The 20,888-nt window shown below is 45.0% G+C and overlaps 1 protein-coding gene across 6 annotated transcripts in view; it reads right to left on the bottom strand.

Annotated features, from left to right (window-relative positions):
* LOC140725797 (tumor protein 63-like) overlaps nt 1-20,888 on the bottom strand; it is a 152,842-nt gene that overhangs the window by 50,103 nt on the left and 81,851 nt on the right. For all 6 annotated transcript variants that reach the window (XM_073041721.1, XM_073041720.1, XM_073041723.1 and 3 more), the window contains exons 3-6: nt 5,265-5,451; nt 4,673-4,788; nt 3,247-3,356; nt 769-905 (exon numbers count right to left, since the gene is read on the bottom strand). In XM_073041721.1, coding sequence (XP_072897822.1) covers nt 769-905; nt 3,247-3,356; nt 4,673-4,788; nt 5,265-5,451 — 550 coding nt within the window. The remainder of the gene's footprint in view (nt 1-768; nt 906-3,246; nt 3,357-4,672; nt 4,789-5,264; nt 5,452-20,888) is intronic.

The following is a 20,888-nucleotide window of genomic DNA, read 5'->3' on the forward strand; positions in this document are numbered from 1 at the left end:
CCAGGGTGCAGGGGCCAGGGTGAGCAAGTTAGGGCTTTCCCTCTGGAGTGAAGGAGGGTATTATCGATATGTACAAAATGATAAGGGACATAGATAGAGTGGATAGCCAGAGGCATTTTCCCAGGTGGAAATGGGCAACACGAGTATGCTCCAGAGTACCACAGCGGTTAGTGCGACACTATTACAGCTCGAGGCGATAGAGTTTTGAGTTCAGTCCTGGTATCCCCTATAAACCCTATCCTCTCCTGATTGACAGTACTTCATCCCCATGGAATGTGTGGGTTTCCTCCCGCAGTCCAGAGATGCACTGGTTAAATGGTCATTGTAAATTGTCCCACAATGCTCGAGGGTTAATCGCAGCTTGCTGGGTGGCACAGCTTCTTCGGTTGGAAGGGCCTAATCTGGGTTGTATCTCTAAAGAAATAATTTAAAGCTGACTGGAAGAAATTATAAGGGAGATGTCAGAGATAAGTTTCTTTTTACACAGAATGGTGGGTGCGTGGAACACGCTGCAGCGGTGATGGTAGTGGCAGATACGTTAGGAACAGGGAAGAGGCTTTTAGATAGGTACATGGATGATAGAAGAATGGAGGTTTATGTGGGAGGGAACAGTTAGCTTGATCCGAGAGTTTGGCACAACACTGTGGACCAAAGGGCCTGGACTGTGTGGTATCAGGCTTGATGTGGGGTCTCGACCATAAACGCTGAAATCTGAACAGTCTCTTGTCTCTACTTAACAGCTGAAAGTCCAGCACAACAGTCACTTACGCCGTTTGGTGGTGTCAACTCCTTTGACCCCATCAGTCACTTGCTGTTTGCGGATGCTGTCCTCATCTGCCTTACGGTCACGGCCAGGGCACGCACAAATACGGGCTTCAAAGCAGCGGCGTCCCAGAACCTGGCCACTGCACACAGATAATGAGATGTCAGCTTCCTCCGGCACAAACAATATATACAGAAACCAAGGTACTGATAAGAACTCTGGTTCCAGACGCCCTGAGTACCTGATGCCCATGTCTCGTACCATGGGATATTTTACTTTCTCACTAGAGGCCCTCTGTTGGTCAGGGTTGACCATGCACGTTGTGTCCTAGCTGTCTGCTTGCCAGTACGTAAGCCTGGGTAGTATGATTTGGAGAACAGGCTGTTGCCCAGGCAGCAGCTCCCCCTCTCCACATATCTGATGAACCCAAAGGAACGGCAGACACCCAGACAGTTTGGTACCAGCAGTGTCGCAGGAGCTGCCAGTCAGCGTTGAGCTCAGCGTAGGACTGCCTTAGGGACTCAAGCTCTGGATTTTTCCTCGGCATTTACTCCCGAAGCCTTCCCTCGTGAGTGAGTATAGCTGTAAGGCAGCGGAGGTTTGAGAGTTTTCCTTCTCCTAGATGAGCTGCCAACCACAGCTGACAAGCCCCATCTGCCCAAAGTGACTGGTCAAAGGTGTCAGTAGCTCACCTTTGACCCTTCTTCTTAGTAGCTAAGCCACACGTGAAGGCCAGGAGCTGGAATTTGTTGACAGAGGCTATTTGAGACATATGCCATTGGGGGAATTTAATAGTAGGAGGAGTTTATTCCCTCCCTTCAACCATAGCTATGATAAGCTTAACCTTACTGTCCTAAAGGCACAATATATCCAGAATACTGGTGACAAAAGCAGAGCGTGGCGGTGAGAGGAATCACTTCACAGTGATCAGGCTTCAATTGCTGCCACTGTCTGTGAGGGCTCTGCTCCTGTTCCCTGTATCCACGTGGGGTTGCTCTGGGGGCTGCAGTTTCCTCCCACATTCGGAAGCCATACAGGTTAGGCTTAGCACGTTTGACCTTAATACGTTAGCGCAGGAAGCGTGGCGACACATCCAGCTCATCCTCAGACTGCTGGCCGTTCAAGATTCAAGATAGTTTACTGTCATTTCCAGTACACAAGTGTAAAGGAGAATGAAATGATTGTTAATCTGGATCAGATGCAGCACAAAATAAGATAAAGAACACAATAAATATAAATACTTAAGACAGTTTATACACATAGATTGACTACATGTCCATAAAGTGACTCTAGGCACAGGAGTGTCGGTACGTACGGTGACTGACAGGAGATGATAAAGTAGTGGGTGGGATCCTTCATGATGCTGATGCAGAAAAACACAATTCACTGTTTCGATGTACATTTAACAAATAAAGCCAAACTAGGAAGGTTAATCAGAGGATCAGAGAACAAGCTGTATAATCAGCCGGGACAAGCCCGTGTCCTTCACCTGTACAGTGTGGCTGAGCAGCTCTACAGTGATACTCAGCACCAAGACCAGAGTAGGATGAAGGATCGACTTTATTCACCGTACACATGGACGTGTATAGGGATCTGCCATGGTGTGTTGGTCAGGCAACAAAAAGCATCGTTCTTCAGTTGTAGAAAAATAACTACTGGTTTGTAGTTATACTTATTATAGGAATGGTTCGATAGCATAGGGGTTAGCACAAGGCTTTACAATACAAGTGACCTGAGTTCAATTCCCACCACCGTCTGTAAGGAGTTTGTATGTGATCATGTGGCTTTCCTCCCACATTCCAAAAATGTACAGGTCAGTAGGTTAATTCGCCACAGGGGGAGAATTGGGTGGTGTGGGCCCGTTGGGCCAGAAAGGCCTGTTAGCATGCTGTATATCTAAATAAATTAAATTAAAATAAACATCACGTTATAAGTACAGACATGGAATAAAATGTGCACAAATACTGGCATGTATTTATAATGTAAACAGCATTAGAAAAAGTGGTATAAAATGTTTACAGTGCAGTGACAGGGTTACTTGATAGAGAGGGGTGCGGGGGTCTCACTAGAGTGGTTGATCAGATGCACTGCCTGGGGAAGAAACTTTCAAGAGGGCACGAAGAAACAGCTTCTTCCTTTCCACCATCAGATTTCTGAATGGAGAATCAACTTGCTCTCTCGTTGCACTGCTTATTAATTTCCATAGATGCTGCCTGACCTGCTGATTGTGTGTGAACAAACAGCTTGCTTATAACAGGCTGCTTATACAGCCTGTCGTCTGGTTAGCATTCTGTGTGTGTAGGATTTCCAGCATCTGCAGTATATCGTATGTTTATTATTTAATGATATATATACATGCTTATTGGAATTAATAGGTTATAGTAATGCAATGTACAATTGCCACAAGACAACAAATTCCCCCACATTTGCCTGTAATATTAAAGCTGACTCAGATTCAGAGTTTTGCTGAGCGCATTACTTACTCCCGGTTCTCCAGGGTGACGATGATGAGGATAGGGCGCCGGTTCATCCCCCCAACACAGCTACTGTTGCACATGAAGTTGTAGAGAATGGTGGTGAACTCCGTGCCGACCTGGTGCAGGGTGAACAGAGGAAGTTGTGAATCTGTGCTCCAACAACATGAGGCTGATGTCTGCTCTCTCTCAACTTCCTTCAATCACTTTACAATCTTCCTGCTTACCATGTGGCTAGGGCAAGTGTTCGACGTTTCCTTCTAATCTTCACTGATCAGTTACAAACATACCATAAGACCATGAGGACTGTTTGGTGGCTCTGGGCCTGTACTTGCTGGAGTTTAGAAGAATGAGGGGATCTCATTGAAACTTATTGAAAGACCTAGGTAGAGTGGACATGGAGAGGGTGTTTCCTCTAGTGGGGCAGTCTAGGGCCAGAGGGCACCGCCTCAGAATAGAAGGCCGTACATGTAGAACACAGATGAGGAGGAATTTCTTTAGCCAGAGGGTGGTGAATCTGTGGAATTCATTGCCACGGGCGGCTGTGGAGGCCAGGTCATTGAGTATATTTAAAGTGAAGGTTGATAGGTTTCTGATTGGTCAGGGCATCAAAGGTTACGAGGAGAAGGCAGGGAAATGGGGTTGAGAGGGATAATAAATCAGTCATGATGGAATGGTGGGGCAGACTCAGTGGGGCAAATAGGAGACTAATTCTGCCCCTATACAATAGAACACGGAACATTACAGGCACTTCAGCCTATGACATTGCGTCAACCTTTTAACCTACTCTAAGATTAATCAAACCCTTCCCTCTCATGTTGCCCTCTATTTTTCTATCATCCATGAGCCTATCAAAGAGTCTCTTAAATGTCCTTCTACCACCATCCTGGAAGTGTGTTCCATGCGCCACCATTCTGTGTCCCCCTCCATACTCTCCTCTAATCACCTTAAAACCATGCCCCTTTTAGAGAACATAGAACAGTACAGCCTGGTACAGGCCCTTCGGCCTGCAATACCATGCTGACCTTTTAATCTACTCCAAAATCAATCTAACATTTCCCTCTCCCATACCCCTCAATCTTCCTATCATCCATGTGTCTACCTAAGTCACTTTACATGAATACAAATGCCTTTGTTTTAGCCATGTCCCCCCGGGATAAATCTTGCCCGGCCACTCTGTCTGTGCCTCTTATCATCTTCACACCTCTACATCTTATCCTCTTTCAGTCCAAAGAGGAAACCCCTAGTTCACTGAACCTATCCTTGAGAGGTATGTGCTCTAGTTCAGGCAGAATCCTGGCTGGATGACTAATACACTGGCAATTTTTCTTGGAACTGAACTTGGACTGGGTGGATAAACCTGACACTGTGAACAGCTTTGCCTCAGTCTGAGTGGGCCAGTTTCACTGGGACTGGGATCACAGGGGTACCATACCTGTGGTGGCTCATAGGGCACCATCACACTCTGTCTGCCCGTGATCGGGTCCTCTACGTACTGAGCATGGCTGCTTCCCTCCACTCGAATCAGGTGGCTGGGTGGGGCCACTTGACCTGCAGAGATTTAAATATTAGATTTATTTGTCACATCTCCATTAAAACACTGAAATATGCTCAGTCTCCTCTCCTATCAGGTTCCTCCTTCTTCTGCCCTTTACCATTTCCACCTATCACCTCCCAGCTTCTTACTTCATCCCCCCTCCCCCCCACCTCCCTTAACTTGTCACCTTCTAGTTTGTCCTCCTTCCCCTCCCACCACCTTATTCTGGCATCTTGCCCTGTCCATTCCAGTCCTGATGTAGATCTCAAACTGAAATGTTGACTGTCTATTCGTTTCCATAGGCGCTGCCTGACCTGCAGAGTTCCTCCGGCATTTTGTGTGTGTTGCATCTGGTTTCCCATCTGCTCCCAGTGACCAATGTGAACATCCTGGTGTGGAGACAGAGAGAAGGGTCTCCGCTCTGCTTTTACAGCAGAGAATGACATGACCACTTCAGATAGTTAATGAGGAGGCTTTGGGGAAAGTTTACCATCATTGAACTCTCGACTGAGCTCGTGGTTCGGGCAACGTTTCACCACCTCGGTGACATGCTCTGCCTTCTTGTAGACAGGCATGGCGCGGATCACTGCTCCCTGTGGCGGCTGCGTCACCACCTTGATCTGGATTGGACAGGTCTTGGCAATTTGACAGTACAGTTTCTTCAGCTCTGGAGAATACTGCAGGAGAAGTGAAAAGAGGATTGGATCGTTAGCATCTATAAAGAGTAGCTTTAACTTTATTTATTTCTTTACAGATACAGTACAGAGCAGGTCCTTCTGGCCTTCCAAGCTGCACCGCCCAGTTAACTTACCAACCTGTATGGCTTTGAAGTGTGGGAGGAAACGAGAGCACCAGGAGGAAAGCCGGGGCAGCCGGGAAGGAACGTACAAACTTCTTACAGAGGATGCCAGTACCGAACTGCACATTCTGACCGTCCAGGCTGGTATAGTGTTGCACTAACTGCTACATTATCATGCCACTCTATCTGCTACAGTCACATGAAGCATACAGCGAAATCAGCCGGCACATCCCTCTTCTCATTGAAGGCACACACTCGATGTTTCAGGAACAGACATCTCCTCTGCCATCAGATTTCTGAGTGGACAATGAACCCATGAACACTAGCTCATTATTATTTTATGCTCACTTTTTACACTGCTAATTTAATTTTTTTATATATTATATTTTTCATATTACAATTTCTAGTTTTGTGTTATTATGTATGCACCTACTGCTTTGTGACACACGATACTGTGCAAGTGCCTTAGCCACACGCATGTCGATAGGGTGCCTAACTTTTGCACAGTGCGGTACGGCAGTGATAATAAATCTAATTCAGGTATTGATTAAATGCAAATCCTTTTTCCAACAAACCCCAAACTCATGAGATGGGACAGCAAAGACAGGGTAAATAATTGTCAGGTGAAAGGGCAAAGCTGGAAATAAATTTATGAAAAATGACAGGATGCAATTATCTCTATTTTGATAATGAATTGTTTTATTTATCATATTTAGTTAGGCTACTGTGTCAGAACAGCTGATGTCTCAGGCAGACTCTGTCCTTTAACACAACTGTAACTAAATGACAAACACAAGAAAATCTGCTGATACTGGAAATTCAAAGTTAAAACACACAAAATGCTGGAGAAACTCACTCGGGTCTCGGCCCAAAACGTTGACCGTTTACTCTTTTCCATAGGTACTGCCCGGTTTGCTGAGTTCCTCCAGCATTTTGTGTCTTGCTGAAATACGTTCACGTTCAAGTTCAATTTATTGTCATTCAACTGTACGCATGTACACTGTCAAACGGACAGAATTCCACCAGAACAAGGGGCACAACACAGTACATAGAACTCACACCCCGTTGTTGGGATCAACCATGGAGACTGCATCCTGATTCTGAAATGTGCTGTTTTGTGTCAACAACCACCACAGTCCAAGGATGTGCTGAGGGCAGCCCACAAGTGCTCCCATACTTTGGGTGACAAAATAGCACGCACATTAACCCTAACCCATATGTCCTTAGAATATGGGAAAAATGAAAGAGGGAACCCACAAGGTCGCAGGAAGAAAATGGCAGGAATTGCTGGCACTGTGAAGTTCAAAGTTCAATGTAAATTCATTATGAAATACATATATATCACCATATACAACTCGCAGGTTTGTTTTCTTGCAGGCATATACAGTCTGTGCAGTAGCCGTCCCATTTGCCTGGTATGGGGGCAGAAGGGGGCTACTGCACAGGACCAAAAGAAGCTGCAGAGGATCGTAAATATAGTCAGCTCCATCTTGGGTACCAGCCCTCAAAGTACCCAGGACATCTTTAGGGAGTGGTGTCTCAGAGAGGGAGCCTCCATTATTAAGGACCTCCAGCACCCAGGACATGCCCTTTTCTCACTGTTACCATCAGGTAGGAGGTCCAGAAGCCTGAAGGCACACACTCAGCGATTCAGGAACAACTTCTTCCCTCTACCATATGATTCCTAAATGGACTTTGAACCTCAGTTTTTTAATATATATTATTTCTGTTTTTGCACGATTTTAAAATCTCCAGCATACATATACTGCAATTGATTGATTGATTTATTTTTTCTTCTATATTATGTAGTGCATTGAACTGCTGCTGCTAAGTTAATAAATTTCATGGCACATGCCAGTGATAATAAACCTGATTCTGATTCTGGTTCTAAGTACAAAGAAATTCAAATTAATTAAGTAAAAAAATACCAAGAACATGAGTTGTAGAGTCCTTGAAAATGAGTCCATCAGTTGTGGGAACAGTTCATGCCGGGGTGTGAAGTTGAGTGACGTTCTCCCCTCTGGTTCAGGATCCTGATGGTTGAGGGGTAATAACTGTTCCTGAAGCTGGTGGTGTGGGACCTGATGGCTGAGGGGTAATAACTGTTCCTGAAGCTGGTGATGTGGGACCTGATGGTTGAGGGGTAATAACTGTTCCTGAACCTGGTGGTGTGGGACCTGATGGTTAAGGGGTAATAACTGTTCCTGAACCTGGTGGTGTGGGACCTGATGGTTGAGGGGTAATAACTGTTCCTGAAGCTGGTGATGTGGGACCTGATGGTTGAGGGGTAATAACTGTTCCTGAACCTGGTGGTGTGGGACCTGATGGTTGAGGGGTAATAACTGTTCCTGAAGCTGGTGGTGTGGGACCTGATGGTTGAGGGGTAATAACTGTTCCTGAAGCTGGTGATGTGGGACCTGATGGTTGAGGGGTAATAACTGTTCCTGAACCTGGTGGTATGGGACCTGATGGCTGAGGGGTAATAACTGTTCCTGAACCTGGTGGTGTGGGACCTGATGATTGAGGGGTAATAACTGTTCCTGAACCTGGTGGTGTGGGACCTGATGATTGAGGGGTAATAACTGTTCCTGAAGCTGGTGATGTGGGTGCTGAGGCTCCTGTGCCTGCTTTCTGATGGCAGCAGTGAGAAGAGAGCATGTCCTGGCTGGGCGGGATGCTGTTTTCCTGTGACAGTGCTCCATGTAGGTACATTACGTTAACTAACCATTATGCTGGCATATGACCCATGGGACAATGTGATAGCGCTGGAGGAGATTCACCACGATGTTGCCTGGGATGCAACATTTTATTTATGAGGGGAGACTCAGTTAGGTTTGGTTTTCCTGGAGTGCAGGAGGTTACAGGGGAAATGATTAAGACTACATAAAATTACAAAGAGTGCGGATACGGTATACCCCTCTGTCATAGGTGATTAAAACCAGAGACAGAGGAAGGGAGAAGAGATGAATGCAAACCCTTCCAGCCATCTTCAAAAGGCGATGCCTCAATAAGGTGGCATCTGTCATTAAGGACCCATCAACCAGGAGATACCCTCTTCCCATTGTCTCATTGCCGCCATTAGGGAGGGGTTACAGGAGTCGGAAGACACACACTCTATGTTTTAGGAACATCAGCTTTCCCTCCACCATCAGATTTCTGAAAGGACACACATGACATATGCATACACACACAACAGATTTGGGTTAATTGGGACCAGTACATTTTGGCCCAATGAAGCGGCTGGCCCAATTATCCCTGCCACCCCACCATAGGGCTCCTCTTGTCCTCACCTACCACCTCATGAGCCTCCGTGTCCAGCACATAATTCCATAATTCTCCGAAACTTCCACCATCTCCAATGGGATCCCACCATCAAGCACATCTTTCCTCCCCCCCCCCCCCCCCCCCCCACTTTCTGTTTTCCGGGTCATCTACTGTATCTGGTGCTCCTGGTGTGGCCTTCTGTATATCGGTGGCACCCGATGTAGATTGGGAGATCGCTTCGCTGACCACCTATGCCCTGTCAGCCAGAAAAAGCAGGATCTCCCAGTGGCCACCCATTTTAATTCCACTTCCCACTCTCATTCTGACATGTCAGTCCATGGCTTCCACTACTGCTGTGATGAGGCCACACTCAGTCTGGAGGAGCAACACATTATATTCCATCTAGGTAGCCTCCAACCTGATGGCATGAATATTGATTTTTCGAACGTCTGGTGATGCCCCCCCCCCCCCACCGTTCCCTTTTCCTTCTCTCACCTCATCTCCCTACCTGCCCAACACCTTCCTCTGGTGTTCCTCTCCATTTTCTTTCTTCCATGACCTTCTGTCCTCTCCTATTGGATTTCCCCTTCTCCAGTCCAATCAATTTCCCAGCTCTTCACTTCATCCTCCCCGGTTCACGGATCACCTTGTGTCTCTCCCACATTCTAACTCTGATTCCTCATCTTTTTTTCCAGTCCTGCTGAAGGGACTCGGCCCAAAACACAAACCACTGTTTAACTGAGGAACAAATTATGTATTCAAATGAAAATCCAAATAAATTCAGACACTATTAATACTACGATGGTTCCTGATAGTTATTGACAGAGGAATTCATCCAGTGTACACTACTGTGTTCTTTTGATTAACAACGTCAATGCAGACACCCAGTGTAGAGAATCAACTGCCTTCATACAACGCTTTCGATGATTGCATCCTTCAAATCTTCATTTTCATTGTAACATTCGAGATAGTTGATGATATCTTCAAACTTGTTGAAGTAGTGAAACAAATTCATTTTCATTCCTGGTTGTTTCTGGCATCTCCAAGCCTGAATGCTTGAAACTGTAGTGAGCAAACTACAAGTGTCACTGCCTTTTGAACACAAACATTCAAGTGACACTATTTAAAAAGTGTATGCTCTAAGCATGGTGTAGTATCGAGGGGCCACACGAGGTGCACGCGACTGACACTAGTTAGAAACTGTTTGGCAACAATCTCCTCTCTCAAGTAAGCCTCATACTGTCCCAAATAAACAAAGGGAAACTCAGCTAGTTTCTCCATTAGTTTGTGTTCTTTAAGAGTTGTCCTAAGTAAGCGATTGCCCCAATTAAGTGGAACCCACTGTATATATTTCTTATAGTTTTTTTATTACTATGTATTGCTGCCACTAAAGAACAGATTTCATGACATAAACCAGAGATTTTACACCTGATTGTGATTCTCCAATGCAGCAGTGGAAGCAGCCGCTGTGTTCAGGAGTTTATTGTGAGTAAGGAGATGTTTCAGTTCAGGGAGGCTCCAGCACAGGCGACAAAGTTATTTCTGCCAGCATCGCACTGCTGACCTGCTGAGTCTCCTGTGCATGCATGCAACGCTTCACTGAACGCCTTTCAAATGCACAAAGCCCAAAATGATCACAGCAGGTGAGCAGGTGTTTTCTCAGGGATTTCAGTCTGAGTCGAGGTGTAGAGTGTGACAGTTTTGTTACTGCCATGGTTACTGCGGCTACTCCACCCTGCCTTGGAATGATCTGAACAGGAATGGAGCTCCATTTAACACATTAACCACCTAGCTTCTTCTAATTTCAGCTGTTGGCAGGAGGCTTGAATGTACAAATGTTTGCTTTGGGAAAGCCTGTCTGTAGCATTCACCATGGTTCTTTAAGGTTGTCAGAGTGAAGAGGAGATAGTGGGGATAAGCTCCCACTACCTTGATAGAGGTATTTAAAATAATGAGGGGGATAGATAGAGTTGACGTGGATAGGCTTTTTCCATTGAGAGTAGGGGAGATTCAAACAAGAGGACATGAGTTGAGAGTTAGGGGGCAAAAGTTTAAGGGTAACATGAGGGGGAATTTCTTTACTTAGAGAGTGGTAGCTGTGTGGAATGAGCTTCCAGTAGAAGTGATAGAGGCAGGTTTGGTATTGTCATTTAAAGCAAAATTGGATAGGTATATGGACAGGAAAGGAATGGAGGGTTATGGACTGAGTGCAGGGAGGTGGGACTAGGTGAGAGCAAGCGTTCGGCACGGACTAGAAGGGCCGGGATTACCTGTTTCCGTGCTGTAATTGTTATATATGGTTATATACCTATTTATTCAATGCTCCCAATGGGGTGTGTCTCAAATAGCCTCTGACAACCAAGTCCAGCTCCTGGCCTTCACGTGCGGTTTAGCTACTAAGACCAGAGAAACTATTTCTTCTGAAAGGAGAAGAGGCAAAGGCGGTTACAGCCCCCTTAGAACCAGTCGCTTTGGGCAAGTGGGTTCATCAGCTATATTTGGCAGCTCATCTAGAAGGATAACTCTGATCTCAAACCGTTTTGGAGTTGAGCTTTCAAACTGCCTCTACAACCTGACAGTTTTGGGGTGTGAACTGAAGTCTCGAAGCTGCAGGACAGTTGTGTGTGGCAGTTACAGGCTGAATTGAGGAGGTGGGCCTGGGTCCAAGAGTGGGGAATGGGCCAATGTTTGGCCAATTTAATTGCCTGGCCAGATTGGAAAGGTGAGTACAGGCCAAATCGAGGTGGCAGGGCCCAGGTCTGAGCGCGTATCAAAGCGACAGGGCCCGGGCCTGAGCGCGTATCAAAGCGACAGGGCCCGGGCCTGAGCGCGTATCGAAGCGACAGGGCCCGGGTCTGAGCGCATATCAAAGCGACAGGGCCCGGGCCTGAGCGCGTATTGAAGCGACAGGGCCTGTCTGAGAATGAGGAACAGCCGAGGTTTGGCCGATTTAAACACCAGGCCAGATTAAAACGGTCAAGGTATTGGGGCCGGCTGGTGTTCACTCTCTGCTTGCAAGGTTTACTTGTCCCTATGCTGAGCTGAAGCTGTGGCCTGTAGCTACTGGGCTCCTGATTTGGTTCTGAATGCTTCTTCCTTATGTTTATTATTTAGTGATATTCTTCTTGCACATTGTGTGTTTGCCAGTCTTTTTTTAAAACGGGCTCTACTGGGTTTCTTTGCGCTGTGGCTGCCTGTACGGAGATGAATCTCAAGGTTTTATAGGAATACATACTTCGATAATAAATGTACTTTGAACTTCATATAAACCCAGAGCACTGATTGGCAGGCTCTAGGATAAAAGGATTAGGCTCCTAGTACAAGCAATGGAAGATGTAGCAATCAAGACAGTCTTTAAAGATTGCAACCTACAGGATCAAACAGAATCTTTGGTCCCTTCTACAATAGTGTATGAAGCTGAGTAATGGACCACCTACAGGAGACAACTGAAAGCAGTAACACCAAAGATCCTTACGAAAGATTTCAAGGATCAGCTGGTTCAGACATACTAACTGGAGGAGGCCAACATGAACAATATCTCCCCATGACAAAGCAACACCAACTCTGCTGGATAGGTCACATCATCCAGATGCCCAACTCATGTCTTCCCAAACCGATCCTTTACTCCCAGTGGAAGGACGGTCAGAGATCCCCTGGTGGGCAAAGGAAAGGCTTCAAAGATAAAATCAAAATCAGCCTAAAGAAATTCAACATTACATCTAAAAACTGGGAAGAGATTGTACTCAGTAGATACACCTGGAGGAAATCTGTTCAAGGAGCAGTGCTACATGAGAACAACCTCCACTGTACCGCAGAGAACAAGTGGCAGCTACAAGACTGAAAAACCAAAAGAGCCAAGCACCAACCACAGCCACCACTGAAACCTGTCCACTCACACTGCACCAGATCAGCCTCCACAGGAACCTGAGAACCCACTACAAGACAACTCCTTATGAGAACACTCGATTCGAAAGACCACACCACTACTAACCCAGAATTCAGTGCACCTTTACATTAAGTTATATCAGCTCTTCTTACTATGAATGCAGAATAAACTGCAAAATTGGTGAGGATCAGCTTAGCTGATGAAGCCCATTAAAGTTTCCAGTTCCACTGGGTGTGCCAGTAACTCTATTCCTCAGTTTGAACTTATTATGATCCATAAGCTTTCAATAAATAAGGGCGTAACGCCAGTTGCTGAGCTGTCTCACTTGTTTACTTGTTCAGATGTCATGCACCCAGATACATCTTTGGCTTAGCACACAGATCTTCAGAGTGCGGCGAGGCCTAGTCACTGGCTCGTAGCTGAATGGGAGACAGTCAAAGGATTTCATGTCATTTCCAGCACACAAGTGTAAAGGAGAACAAAATAATTGTTACTCCTGATTCAAAGCAGCACAAAAAATACAATTGATAAAGAACACAATTATAATAAAAACACATTAAATATAAATACATAAGATAGATTATATATATAGGTTGATTGTATGTCTATAAAATGACACTAGACACAGGAGTGTCAGTACATAGGGTGACTCTGACAGGAAATGATAAAATAGTGATGGTTGGGGGTGTGGAGGGGTGTGATAGTGGGTGGAGGTGTTGATCAGCCTCACTGCTTGGGGAAAGGATCTGTTTTTGAGTCTGGTGGTCCTGGTGTGGATGCTATGTAGCCGCCTTCTCCCTGATGGGAGTGGGACGAACATTCCATGAGCAGGGATGGTGGGATCCTTCATGATGTTATTGGCCTTTTCCCGGCACCTTTCTGTAAATGTCCTTGTTGGTGGGTAGGCTGATGCCAGTGATGTGTTGGACAGTTTTGACTACCCGTGTAGAGCCTTCCTGTCTGCCCACCGCAGGGCAGTTTCCATAATAAGAAGTGATTATTATTATATGTAAATTGTCCAATTTAAGATAGTTTAAAGCAAGTTCAGTTCACAGATAGATATTTATTTAAGGAAGAGCTATTTTGTAAACTGCTTAAATGCTTTGGGAAAAAGATGTCCAAGAAAAGATATGCTCATATTGGAGAAGGTTCAGAGGAGGTTCACGAGTATGATCCAAGGAATGAAAAGGTTAACATATGAGGAGCATTTGATGGCTCTGGGCCTGTACTCACTGGAGTTGAGAAGAATGGGGGGGGGGGGGAAGGATCACATTGAAACCTACTGAATATTGAAAGGCCTAGAGGGGAAGATGTGAAGAGAATGTTTCCTATAGTGAGGAAGACTAGAACCAGACATCACAGCTCAGAGCAGAGCAGGGTCCATGGACCCCTCAGTTAATGGTAGGGGTCCACAGCATAAAAAATGCTGGGAACCCCTGGAAAATAGGGACGACCATTTAGTACAAAGACGAGGAGGAATTTCTTTCATCAGAGGATGGTGAATCTGTGGAATTCAATGTCACAGACGGCTGTGAGGCCAACTCATTGGGTATAATTAAAGCAAATTAGTCAGATTATCAAAGGTTACTGGGAGAAGACAGGGGAATGGGGTTCAGAGGATGAATAAATCGGCCATGATGGAATGGTGGAGCAGACTTGATGGGCCGAATGGTTTACCTCTGCCCCTGTGTCTTATGGAGAGCTTTCCCAAGCAACATTACTGAAGAGAGCCACTGACCCCAGACAACTGGGACTGGTCAGTTATAAACTTTTGGGAAGTCCCACAGCATTCTGAACACAAGCATGCACATCTTTGAATGGTTGCTGCTTCTTGTGGGTGAAAATTAAACAGAAGCAATGATTAATAGTGTTTCAGGGAACTGTTTTCACTATGACAGAAAGGAATGAAAACATTCTGCCTCAAATCGTCATGTTTGTAAGTATTTTATTCAAACACTGAATTCCTGGGAACAGAGAACAGTTTGTCAGCAGCGCAGGAGCTGGCAATAAATTAGAAAGAAATATAAATACACATGTTCAGAGGAGACCACTCAGCCCATTGATTCTGGTCTATCACAACTAGGATCATGGCAGATTTATTTGGAACCACAACCCTAAATATACACCTCTATCAAATCTCCCCTCATTCTTCTACACTCCAGGGAATAAAGTCCTAACCTATTCAACCTTTCTCTGTAACTCAGTTTCTCAAGTCCCGGCAACATCCTGGTGACCAAAACTGCTCACAATACTTCAAATTCGGCCTCACCAATGCCTTATACAACCTCACCATAACATTCCAAACTCTTATACTCAATACTTTGATTTATAAAGGCTAATGTACCAAAAGCTCTCTTGACGACCCTATCTACCTGTGACACCACTTTTAGGGAATTTTGTATCTGTATTCCCAGATCCCTCTGTTCTACTACACTCCTCAGTGCCCTACCATTTACCTTGTATGTTCTACCTTGGTTTGTCCTTCCAAAGTGCAATACCTCACACTTGTCTGTATTAAAGTCCATCTGCTATTTTTCAGCCCATTTTTCCAGCTGGTCCAAATCCCTCTGCAAGCTTTGAAACACTTCGTCACTGTCACCTACACCTCCAATCAGCAAATTTGCTGATCCAATTTACCACATTATCATCCAGATCATTGATATAGATGACAAATAACAATGAACCCAGCACTGATCCCTGTGGCACACCACTAGTCACAGGCCTCCACTCACAGTAGCAATCCTCCACTACCACTCTCTGGCTTCTCCCACTGAGCCAATGTCTAATCCAATTTACTACCTCACAATGTATACCTGGTGACTGAATCTTCTAACCTCCCATGCGGGACCTTGTCAAAGGCCTTAATGAAGTCTGTGTAGACAACATCCACTGCCTTCCCTTCATCCACTTTCCTGGTAACCTCCTCAAAAAACTCTAATAGATTTGTTAAACATGACCTATCACGCACAAAGCCATGTTGACTCTCCCTAATAAGTCCCTGTCTATCCAAATACTTGTAGATCCTATCTCTTAGTACTCCTTCCAATAATTTACCTACTACTGACGTCAAATTTACCGGCCTATAATTTCCCGAATTACTTTTAGAGACTTTTTTAAACAACGGAACAACATGAGCTATCCTCCAATCCTCCAGCACTTCACCCATAGATACTGACATATTAAATATATCAGCCAGGGCCCCTGCAATTTCAACACTAGTCTCCTTCAAAGTCTGAGGGAATACCCTGTCAGGTCCTGGAGATTTATCTACTCTGATTTGCCTCAAGATAGCAAGCACCTCCTCCTCTTCAATCTGTATAGGTTCCATGACTTCACTACTTGTTTGCCTTATTTCCATTGACTCCATGCTAGTTTCCTTAGTAAATACAGACACAAAAAACACATTTAAGATCTCCCCCATTTCTTTTGGTTCCATACATAGCCGACCACTCTGATCTTCAAGAGGACCAATTTTATCCCTTACTATCCTTTTGCTCTTAATATACCTGTAGAAACTCTTTGAATTATCCTTCACCTTGACTGCCAAAGCAACCTCATGTCTTCTTTTAGCCCTCCTGATTTCTTTTTTAAGTATTTTTTTGCACTTTTTATACTCCTTAAGCATCTTATTTGCTCCCTGTTTCCTATACCTGTCATACATCTCTCTCTTCTTCTTTATCAGAGTTCCAATATCCCTAAAGAACCAAGGTTCCTTGTTTTTATTAACTTTGCCTTTAATCCTGACAGGAACATACAAACTCTGCACTCTCAAAATTTCTCCTTTGAAGGCCTCCCACTTACCAATCACATCCTTGCCAGAGAACAACCTGTTCCAATCCATGCTTTTTAGATCCTTTCTCATTTCTTCAAATTTGGCCTTATTCCAGTTTAGTACCTCAACCTGAGGACCAAATCTATCTTTATCCATGATCAAGTTGAAACTAATAGTGTTATGATCACTGGAACCAAAGTGTTCCCCTACACACACTTCCGTCACCTGTCCTAACTCGTTTCCTACTAGGAGATCTAATATTGCATCCTCTCTAGATGGTACCTCTATATATTGATTTAGAACACTTTCCTGAACACATTTTACAAACTCTAACCCGTCTAGACCTTTAACAGTATGGGAGTCCCAATCAATAGGTGGAAATATGATGTTTAATATCAGTGGAATTTGTCATGAAATTTGTTGTTTTGTGGCAGTAGTACATTGCAATACATAGTAATAAAAACTGTAAAGAAATAAATTTATAAATTAAATAAGTAGTACAAAAAAAGAAAAAATAGTGAGGTAGTGTTCATGGGTTCATTGTCATTCAGAAATCTGATGGTGGAGGGAAGAAGCTGTTCCGGGCTCCTGTACCTCCTTGATTGCAGCAATGAGATGAGGACACGTCACTGGTGATGGGTTCCTTAATGATGGACGCTGCCGTTTCATGGTTCTTCGATGCTGGCGCCCATAATGGAGCTGGCTGTTTACAACTTCCTGCAGCTTTTTCCTGACCCTGTGCAGTGGTGATGAAACTGTACTGTAACCTCCCTACTTCCATAATCCATTTGCCAAGTCTTAAATATTTGTTGCACCAACACACACCAGACATTTGGGAATCGTGAGATCCCCTCTGCACCTTGTACCTCGACAATCCTGGTCTACGTTTTCCTGCATTCCAACAATGTAGAAGGGGGTGTTGCAGCTCTTAGAATTCATGTTGTCTCTCAGAGAACAGCATTACATCTCAATGTAATCTAGTCTCCACATCTTACTGCATCTCCACCATCTGCTGCAGAGATTCTACCACTTACACGTACTACCCGTTGTGGTAGCGTAGCAGTTAGCGTGACACTATTACAGCTCAGGGTGTTGGATTTTGGTGTTTAATTCCAGTGTCCTCTGTAAGCAAGTTTTTATGTTCCTTCCCGTGTGCGTGTGGGTTTCCTCTGGGTGCTCGGTTTCCTCCCACAGACTAAAGACGTACCTGTTAGTAGGTTAACCCAAGTCCTATGATTAGGCTAAGGTTAAATTGGTGGATTACTGGGCAGTGCGGTTTGGTGGGCTGGTAGCATCTGTTTTGTACTGCATCCCCAAACAAACAAACAGACAAAATAAAAGCTATTGTAGCCAAGTACCAACCAGCACGCCTTTACGATATGAGCGGAAACCAGACAGTCCAAGGGAAACCCACATGAGGACATGCATCATCCGATCATCTGCACTTTGTGATGCACCCTGGCTCACTGAAGCTCTCAGTCAGCAGCACTACTCTGTCACCCTGACATTAATTTTTATTTTGTATTTTTTTCTGCCAAAATAGAGAGATTCTAATTTTCCCACACTACACCCCATTTACTAGATCTTCTCCCATTCAGTTAATCCATCTATAAAATCAAAGAATATAGAGACAGGCCCTTTGGCCCATCTAGTCCATGCCAAACTATTAATCTGCCTACTTCTATTGACCTGCATCAGGACCATAGCCTTTCATATTCCTACTATCCATGTACCTATCCAAACTTCTCTTAAACACTGAAATCAACCTGCATCCACCACTTCCACTGGCAGCTCGTTCCACACTCTTACCACCCTGAGTGAAGAAATTCCCCCTCACGTTCCCCTTAAACATTTCACTTTTCACCTTTAACCCATGAGCTGTAGTTCTAGTCTCACCTAACCTCAAGTTTGGAGGGGTACATGGATAGTAGGGGTATGGAGGACTATGGTCCGTGTGCAGGTCAATGGGTGTAGGTAGTTTAAATGGTTCAGCAAGGATGGGCCAAATGGCCTGTTTCTGTGCTCCATTTTTCTATTACTCTACGGCTCAACTCAGTGGGAAAAAATGCTTGCATTTATCCTATCTACATCCTCATAATCTTATATATCTCTATCATTCAGGGCGTTCATTCTCCTACAGTCCAGGGATTAAAGTACAACCTCGTTAGTTACCGCATGGAAGTCTATTCAGCCCATTGTGTCCATTTCTCATTAATCCCAACTTTGCCCTTTTTCCAAGCCTGACCATATACTCATCCAGATTCTCCTGAAGGCCACCACATCTGCAGGCAGGGCACTCCAAATCCCAAGCTCACTGCATAATGATGGTCTTCCATATGTTGCCATTAATTCTCTGCTCCTTTACTTCAGCCCAGATCTTAAGTAGACTAAGCCTATACTCTTGTTTAGACAAATGCTGAAGCTTTATAAGCCACTGGTCAGAATTGCAATATTATGAAGGTACCTTATCTAAGACCAGGTGAGGCTCATGAGCTCTGTTCCCTGCAGCCTGCATTGGTACGTGGCCATGCTCCCACACACGTAGCCTTTGTTGCCGCGTGGCAAGTAAAATTTTATTAATGTGTTGAGCAGTTTTCAGGCTGTGTAAAAACATCCCACTCAGAGCAGTGCTTATTCCACACAGTTGTAAAAAAAACAATCAGAGTGGATGTTGTTCTTGAGAATGATTCTGGGAACAAAAGGGTTAACATATGAGGAGCATTTGATGGCTCTAGACCTGCTCTTGATGGAATTTATAAGAATTGGGCAGGTGGGGGGGGGTGGAATTTTGTTGAAAGCTTCAAAATATCTACTTCATTTCTACTTCCCATTTCCATTTCGACATGTCAGTCCCTGGCCTCCTCTACTGCCGCAATGAGGCCACACTCAGGTTGGAGGAGCAACACCTTAAACTCCATCTGGGTAGCCTCCAACCTGATGGCATGAATATCAATTTCTCTTTCTGGTAAAAATTTACTTCCCCCTTCCCTCTTCTATTCCCACTCTAGCCGCTTAGTTCTTCTGACCTGCCTACCACCTCCCCCAGGTGACCCTCCTCCTTCCCTTTCTCCCATGGTCCACTCTCCTCTAGAACATAGAATAGTACAGCACATTACAGACCCTTCGGCCCACAATGTTGTGCCGACCCTCAAACCCTGCCTCCCATATAACCCCCCACCTTAAATTCCTCCATATACCTGTCTAGTAGTCTCTTAAACTTCACTAGTGTATCTGCCTCCACCACTGACTCAGACAGTGCATTCCACACACCAACCACTCTCTGAGTGAAAAACCTTCCTCTAATATCCCCCTTGAACTTCCCTCCCCTTACCTTAAAGCCATGTCCTCTTGTACTGAGCAGTGGTGCCCTGGGGAAGAGGCACACCTACCTGATTCCTTCTTCTCCAGCCCTCTTACTTCATCACCCCATCCCCATGGTCTCACCTGCCAGCTTGTCCTCCTTCCCCTCCCCTACCTTCTTATTCTGGCACCATCCCCCTTCCTGTCCAGTCCTGAGGAAGGGTCTTGGCCTGAAACACTGACTGTTATTCCTCTCCACTGATGCTGCCTGACCTGTTGTGTTCCTCCAGCAGTTTGTGTGTGCTACTCTGCATCTGCAGAATCTCTTGTGTTTTGAATATTGAAAGACCGAGATAGAGTGGATGTGGAGAGGGTGATTCCTATCGTGAGGACGCCTGAGACCAGAGGGCACAGCCTCAGAATAGAGGCTGTGTGTTTCATTTAGAACAGAGATGAGGAGTTTCTTTAGCCAGAGGGTGGTTAATCTGTGGAATTCACTGCCATAGATGGCTGTGGAGGCCAGGTCATTGGGTATATTTAAAGCAGAGGTTGACAGGTTCTTGATTAGTCAAGGTATCAAAGATTACGAGGAGAAGGCATGAGAATGGGGTAGAGAGGGATAGTAAATCATCAAGTCTGGAGCAGACTTGATGGGCCAAATGGCCTTCTCTTGCTTTCAATGCTCATGTACTTACAGAGTGCAACCCCCAACAGCTTATTTCCTCTTTGGTCTCAAAATGCACCTGCACCTACTGCACCAGCCAAGCTTCCCCCTCACTCTCTGACCCTCCCCATTTTTTTCCTTACTGAACCTTCCAATTATCCTGTCCTGGATTCTCCATTCACTATCAGTTTCATACTACGCCAAGTTTCTAACACTCTAAGGTGCTGGTGTTAAGAACTTCAAGTTGCTGGGAGTGAACCTGGCCCAACCACGTAGACACTAGAACATAGAACAGCACAGGAACACCAGACCGCAACGTTGTGCCAAACCAATTAAATTAGGAATCAAATGGCTAACTAAATTAATTTGTTCTGCCTACACAATGTCCCCACTTTCCTCACATTCACGTGTCTATATAAACGTTTCTTG

Source organism: Hemitrygon akajei, chromosome 3 (genome assembly GCF_048418815.1).
Source record: "Hemitrygon akajei chromosome 3, sHemAka1.3, whole genome shotgun sequence".
In the NCBI taxonomy this organism is placed as follows: Eukaryota; Metazoa; Chordata; class Chondrichthyes; order Myliobatiformes; family Dasyatidae; genus Hemitrygon; species Hemitrygon akajei.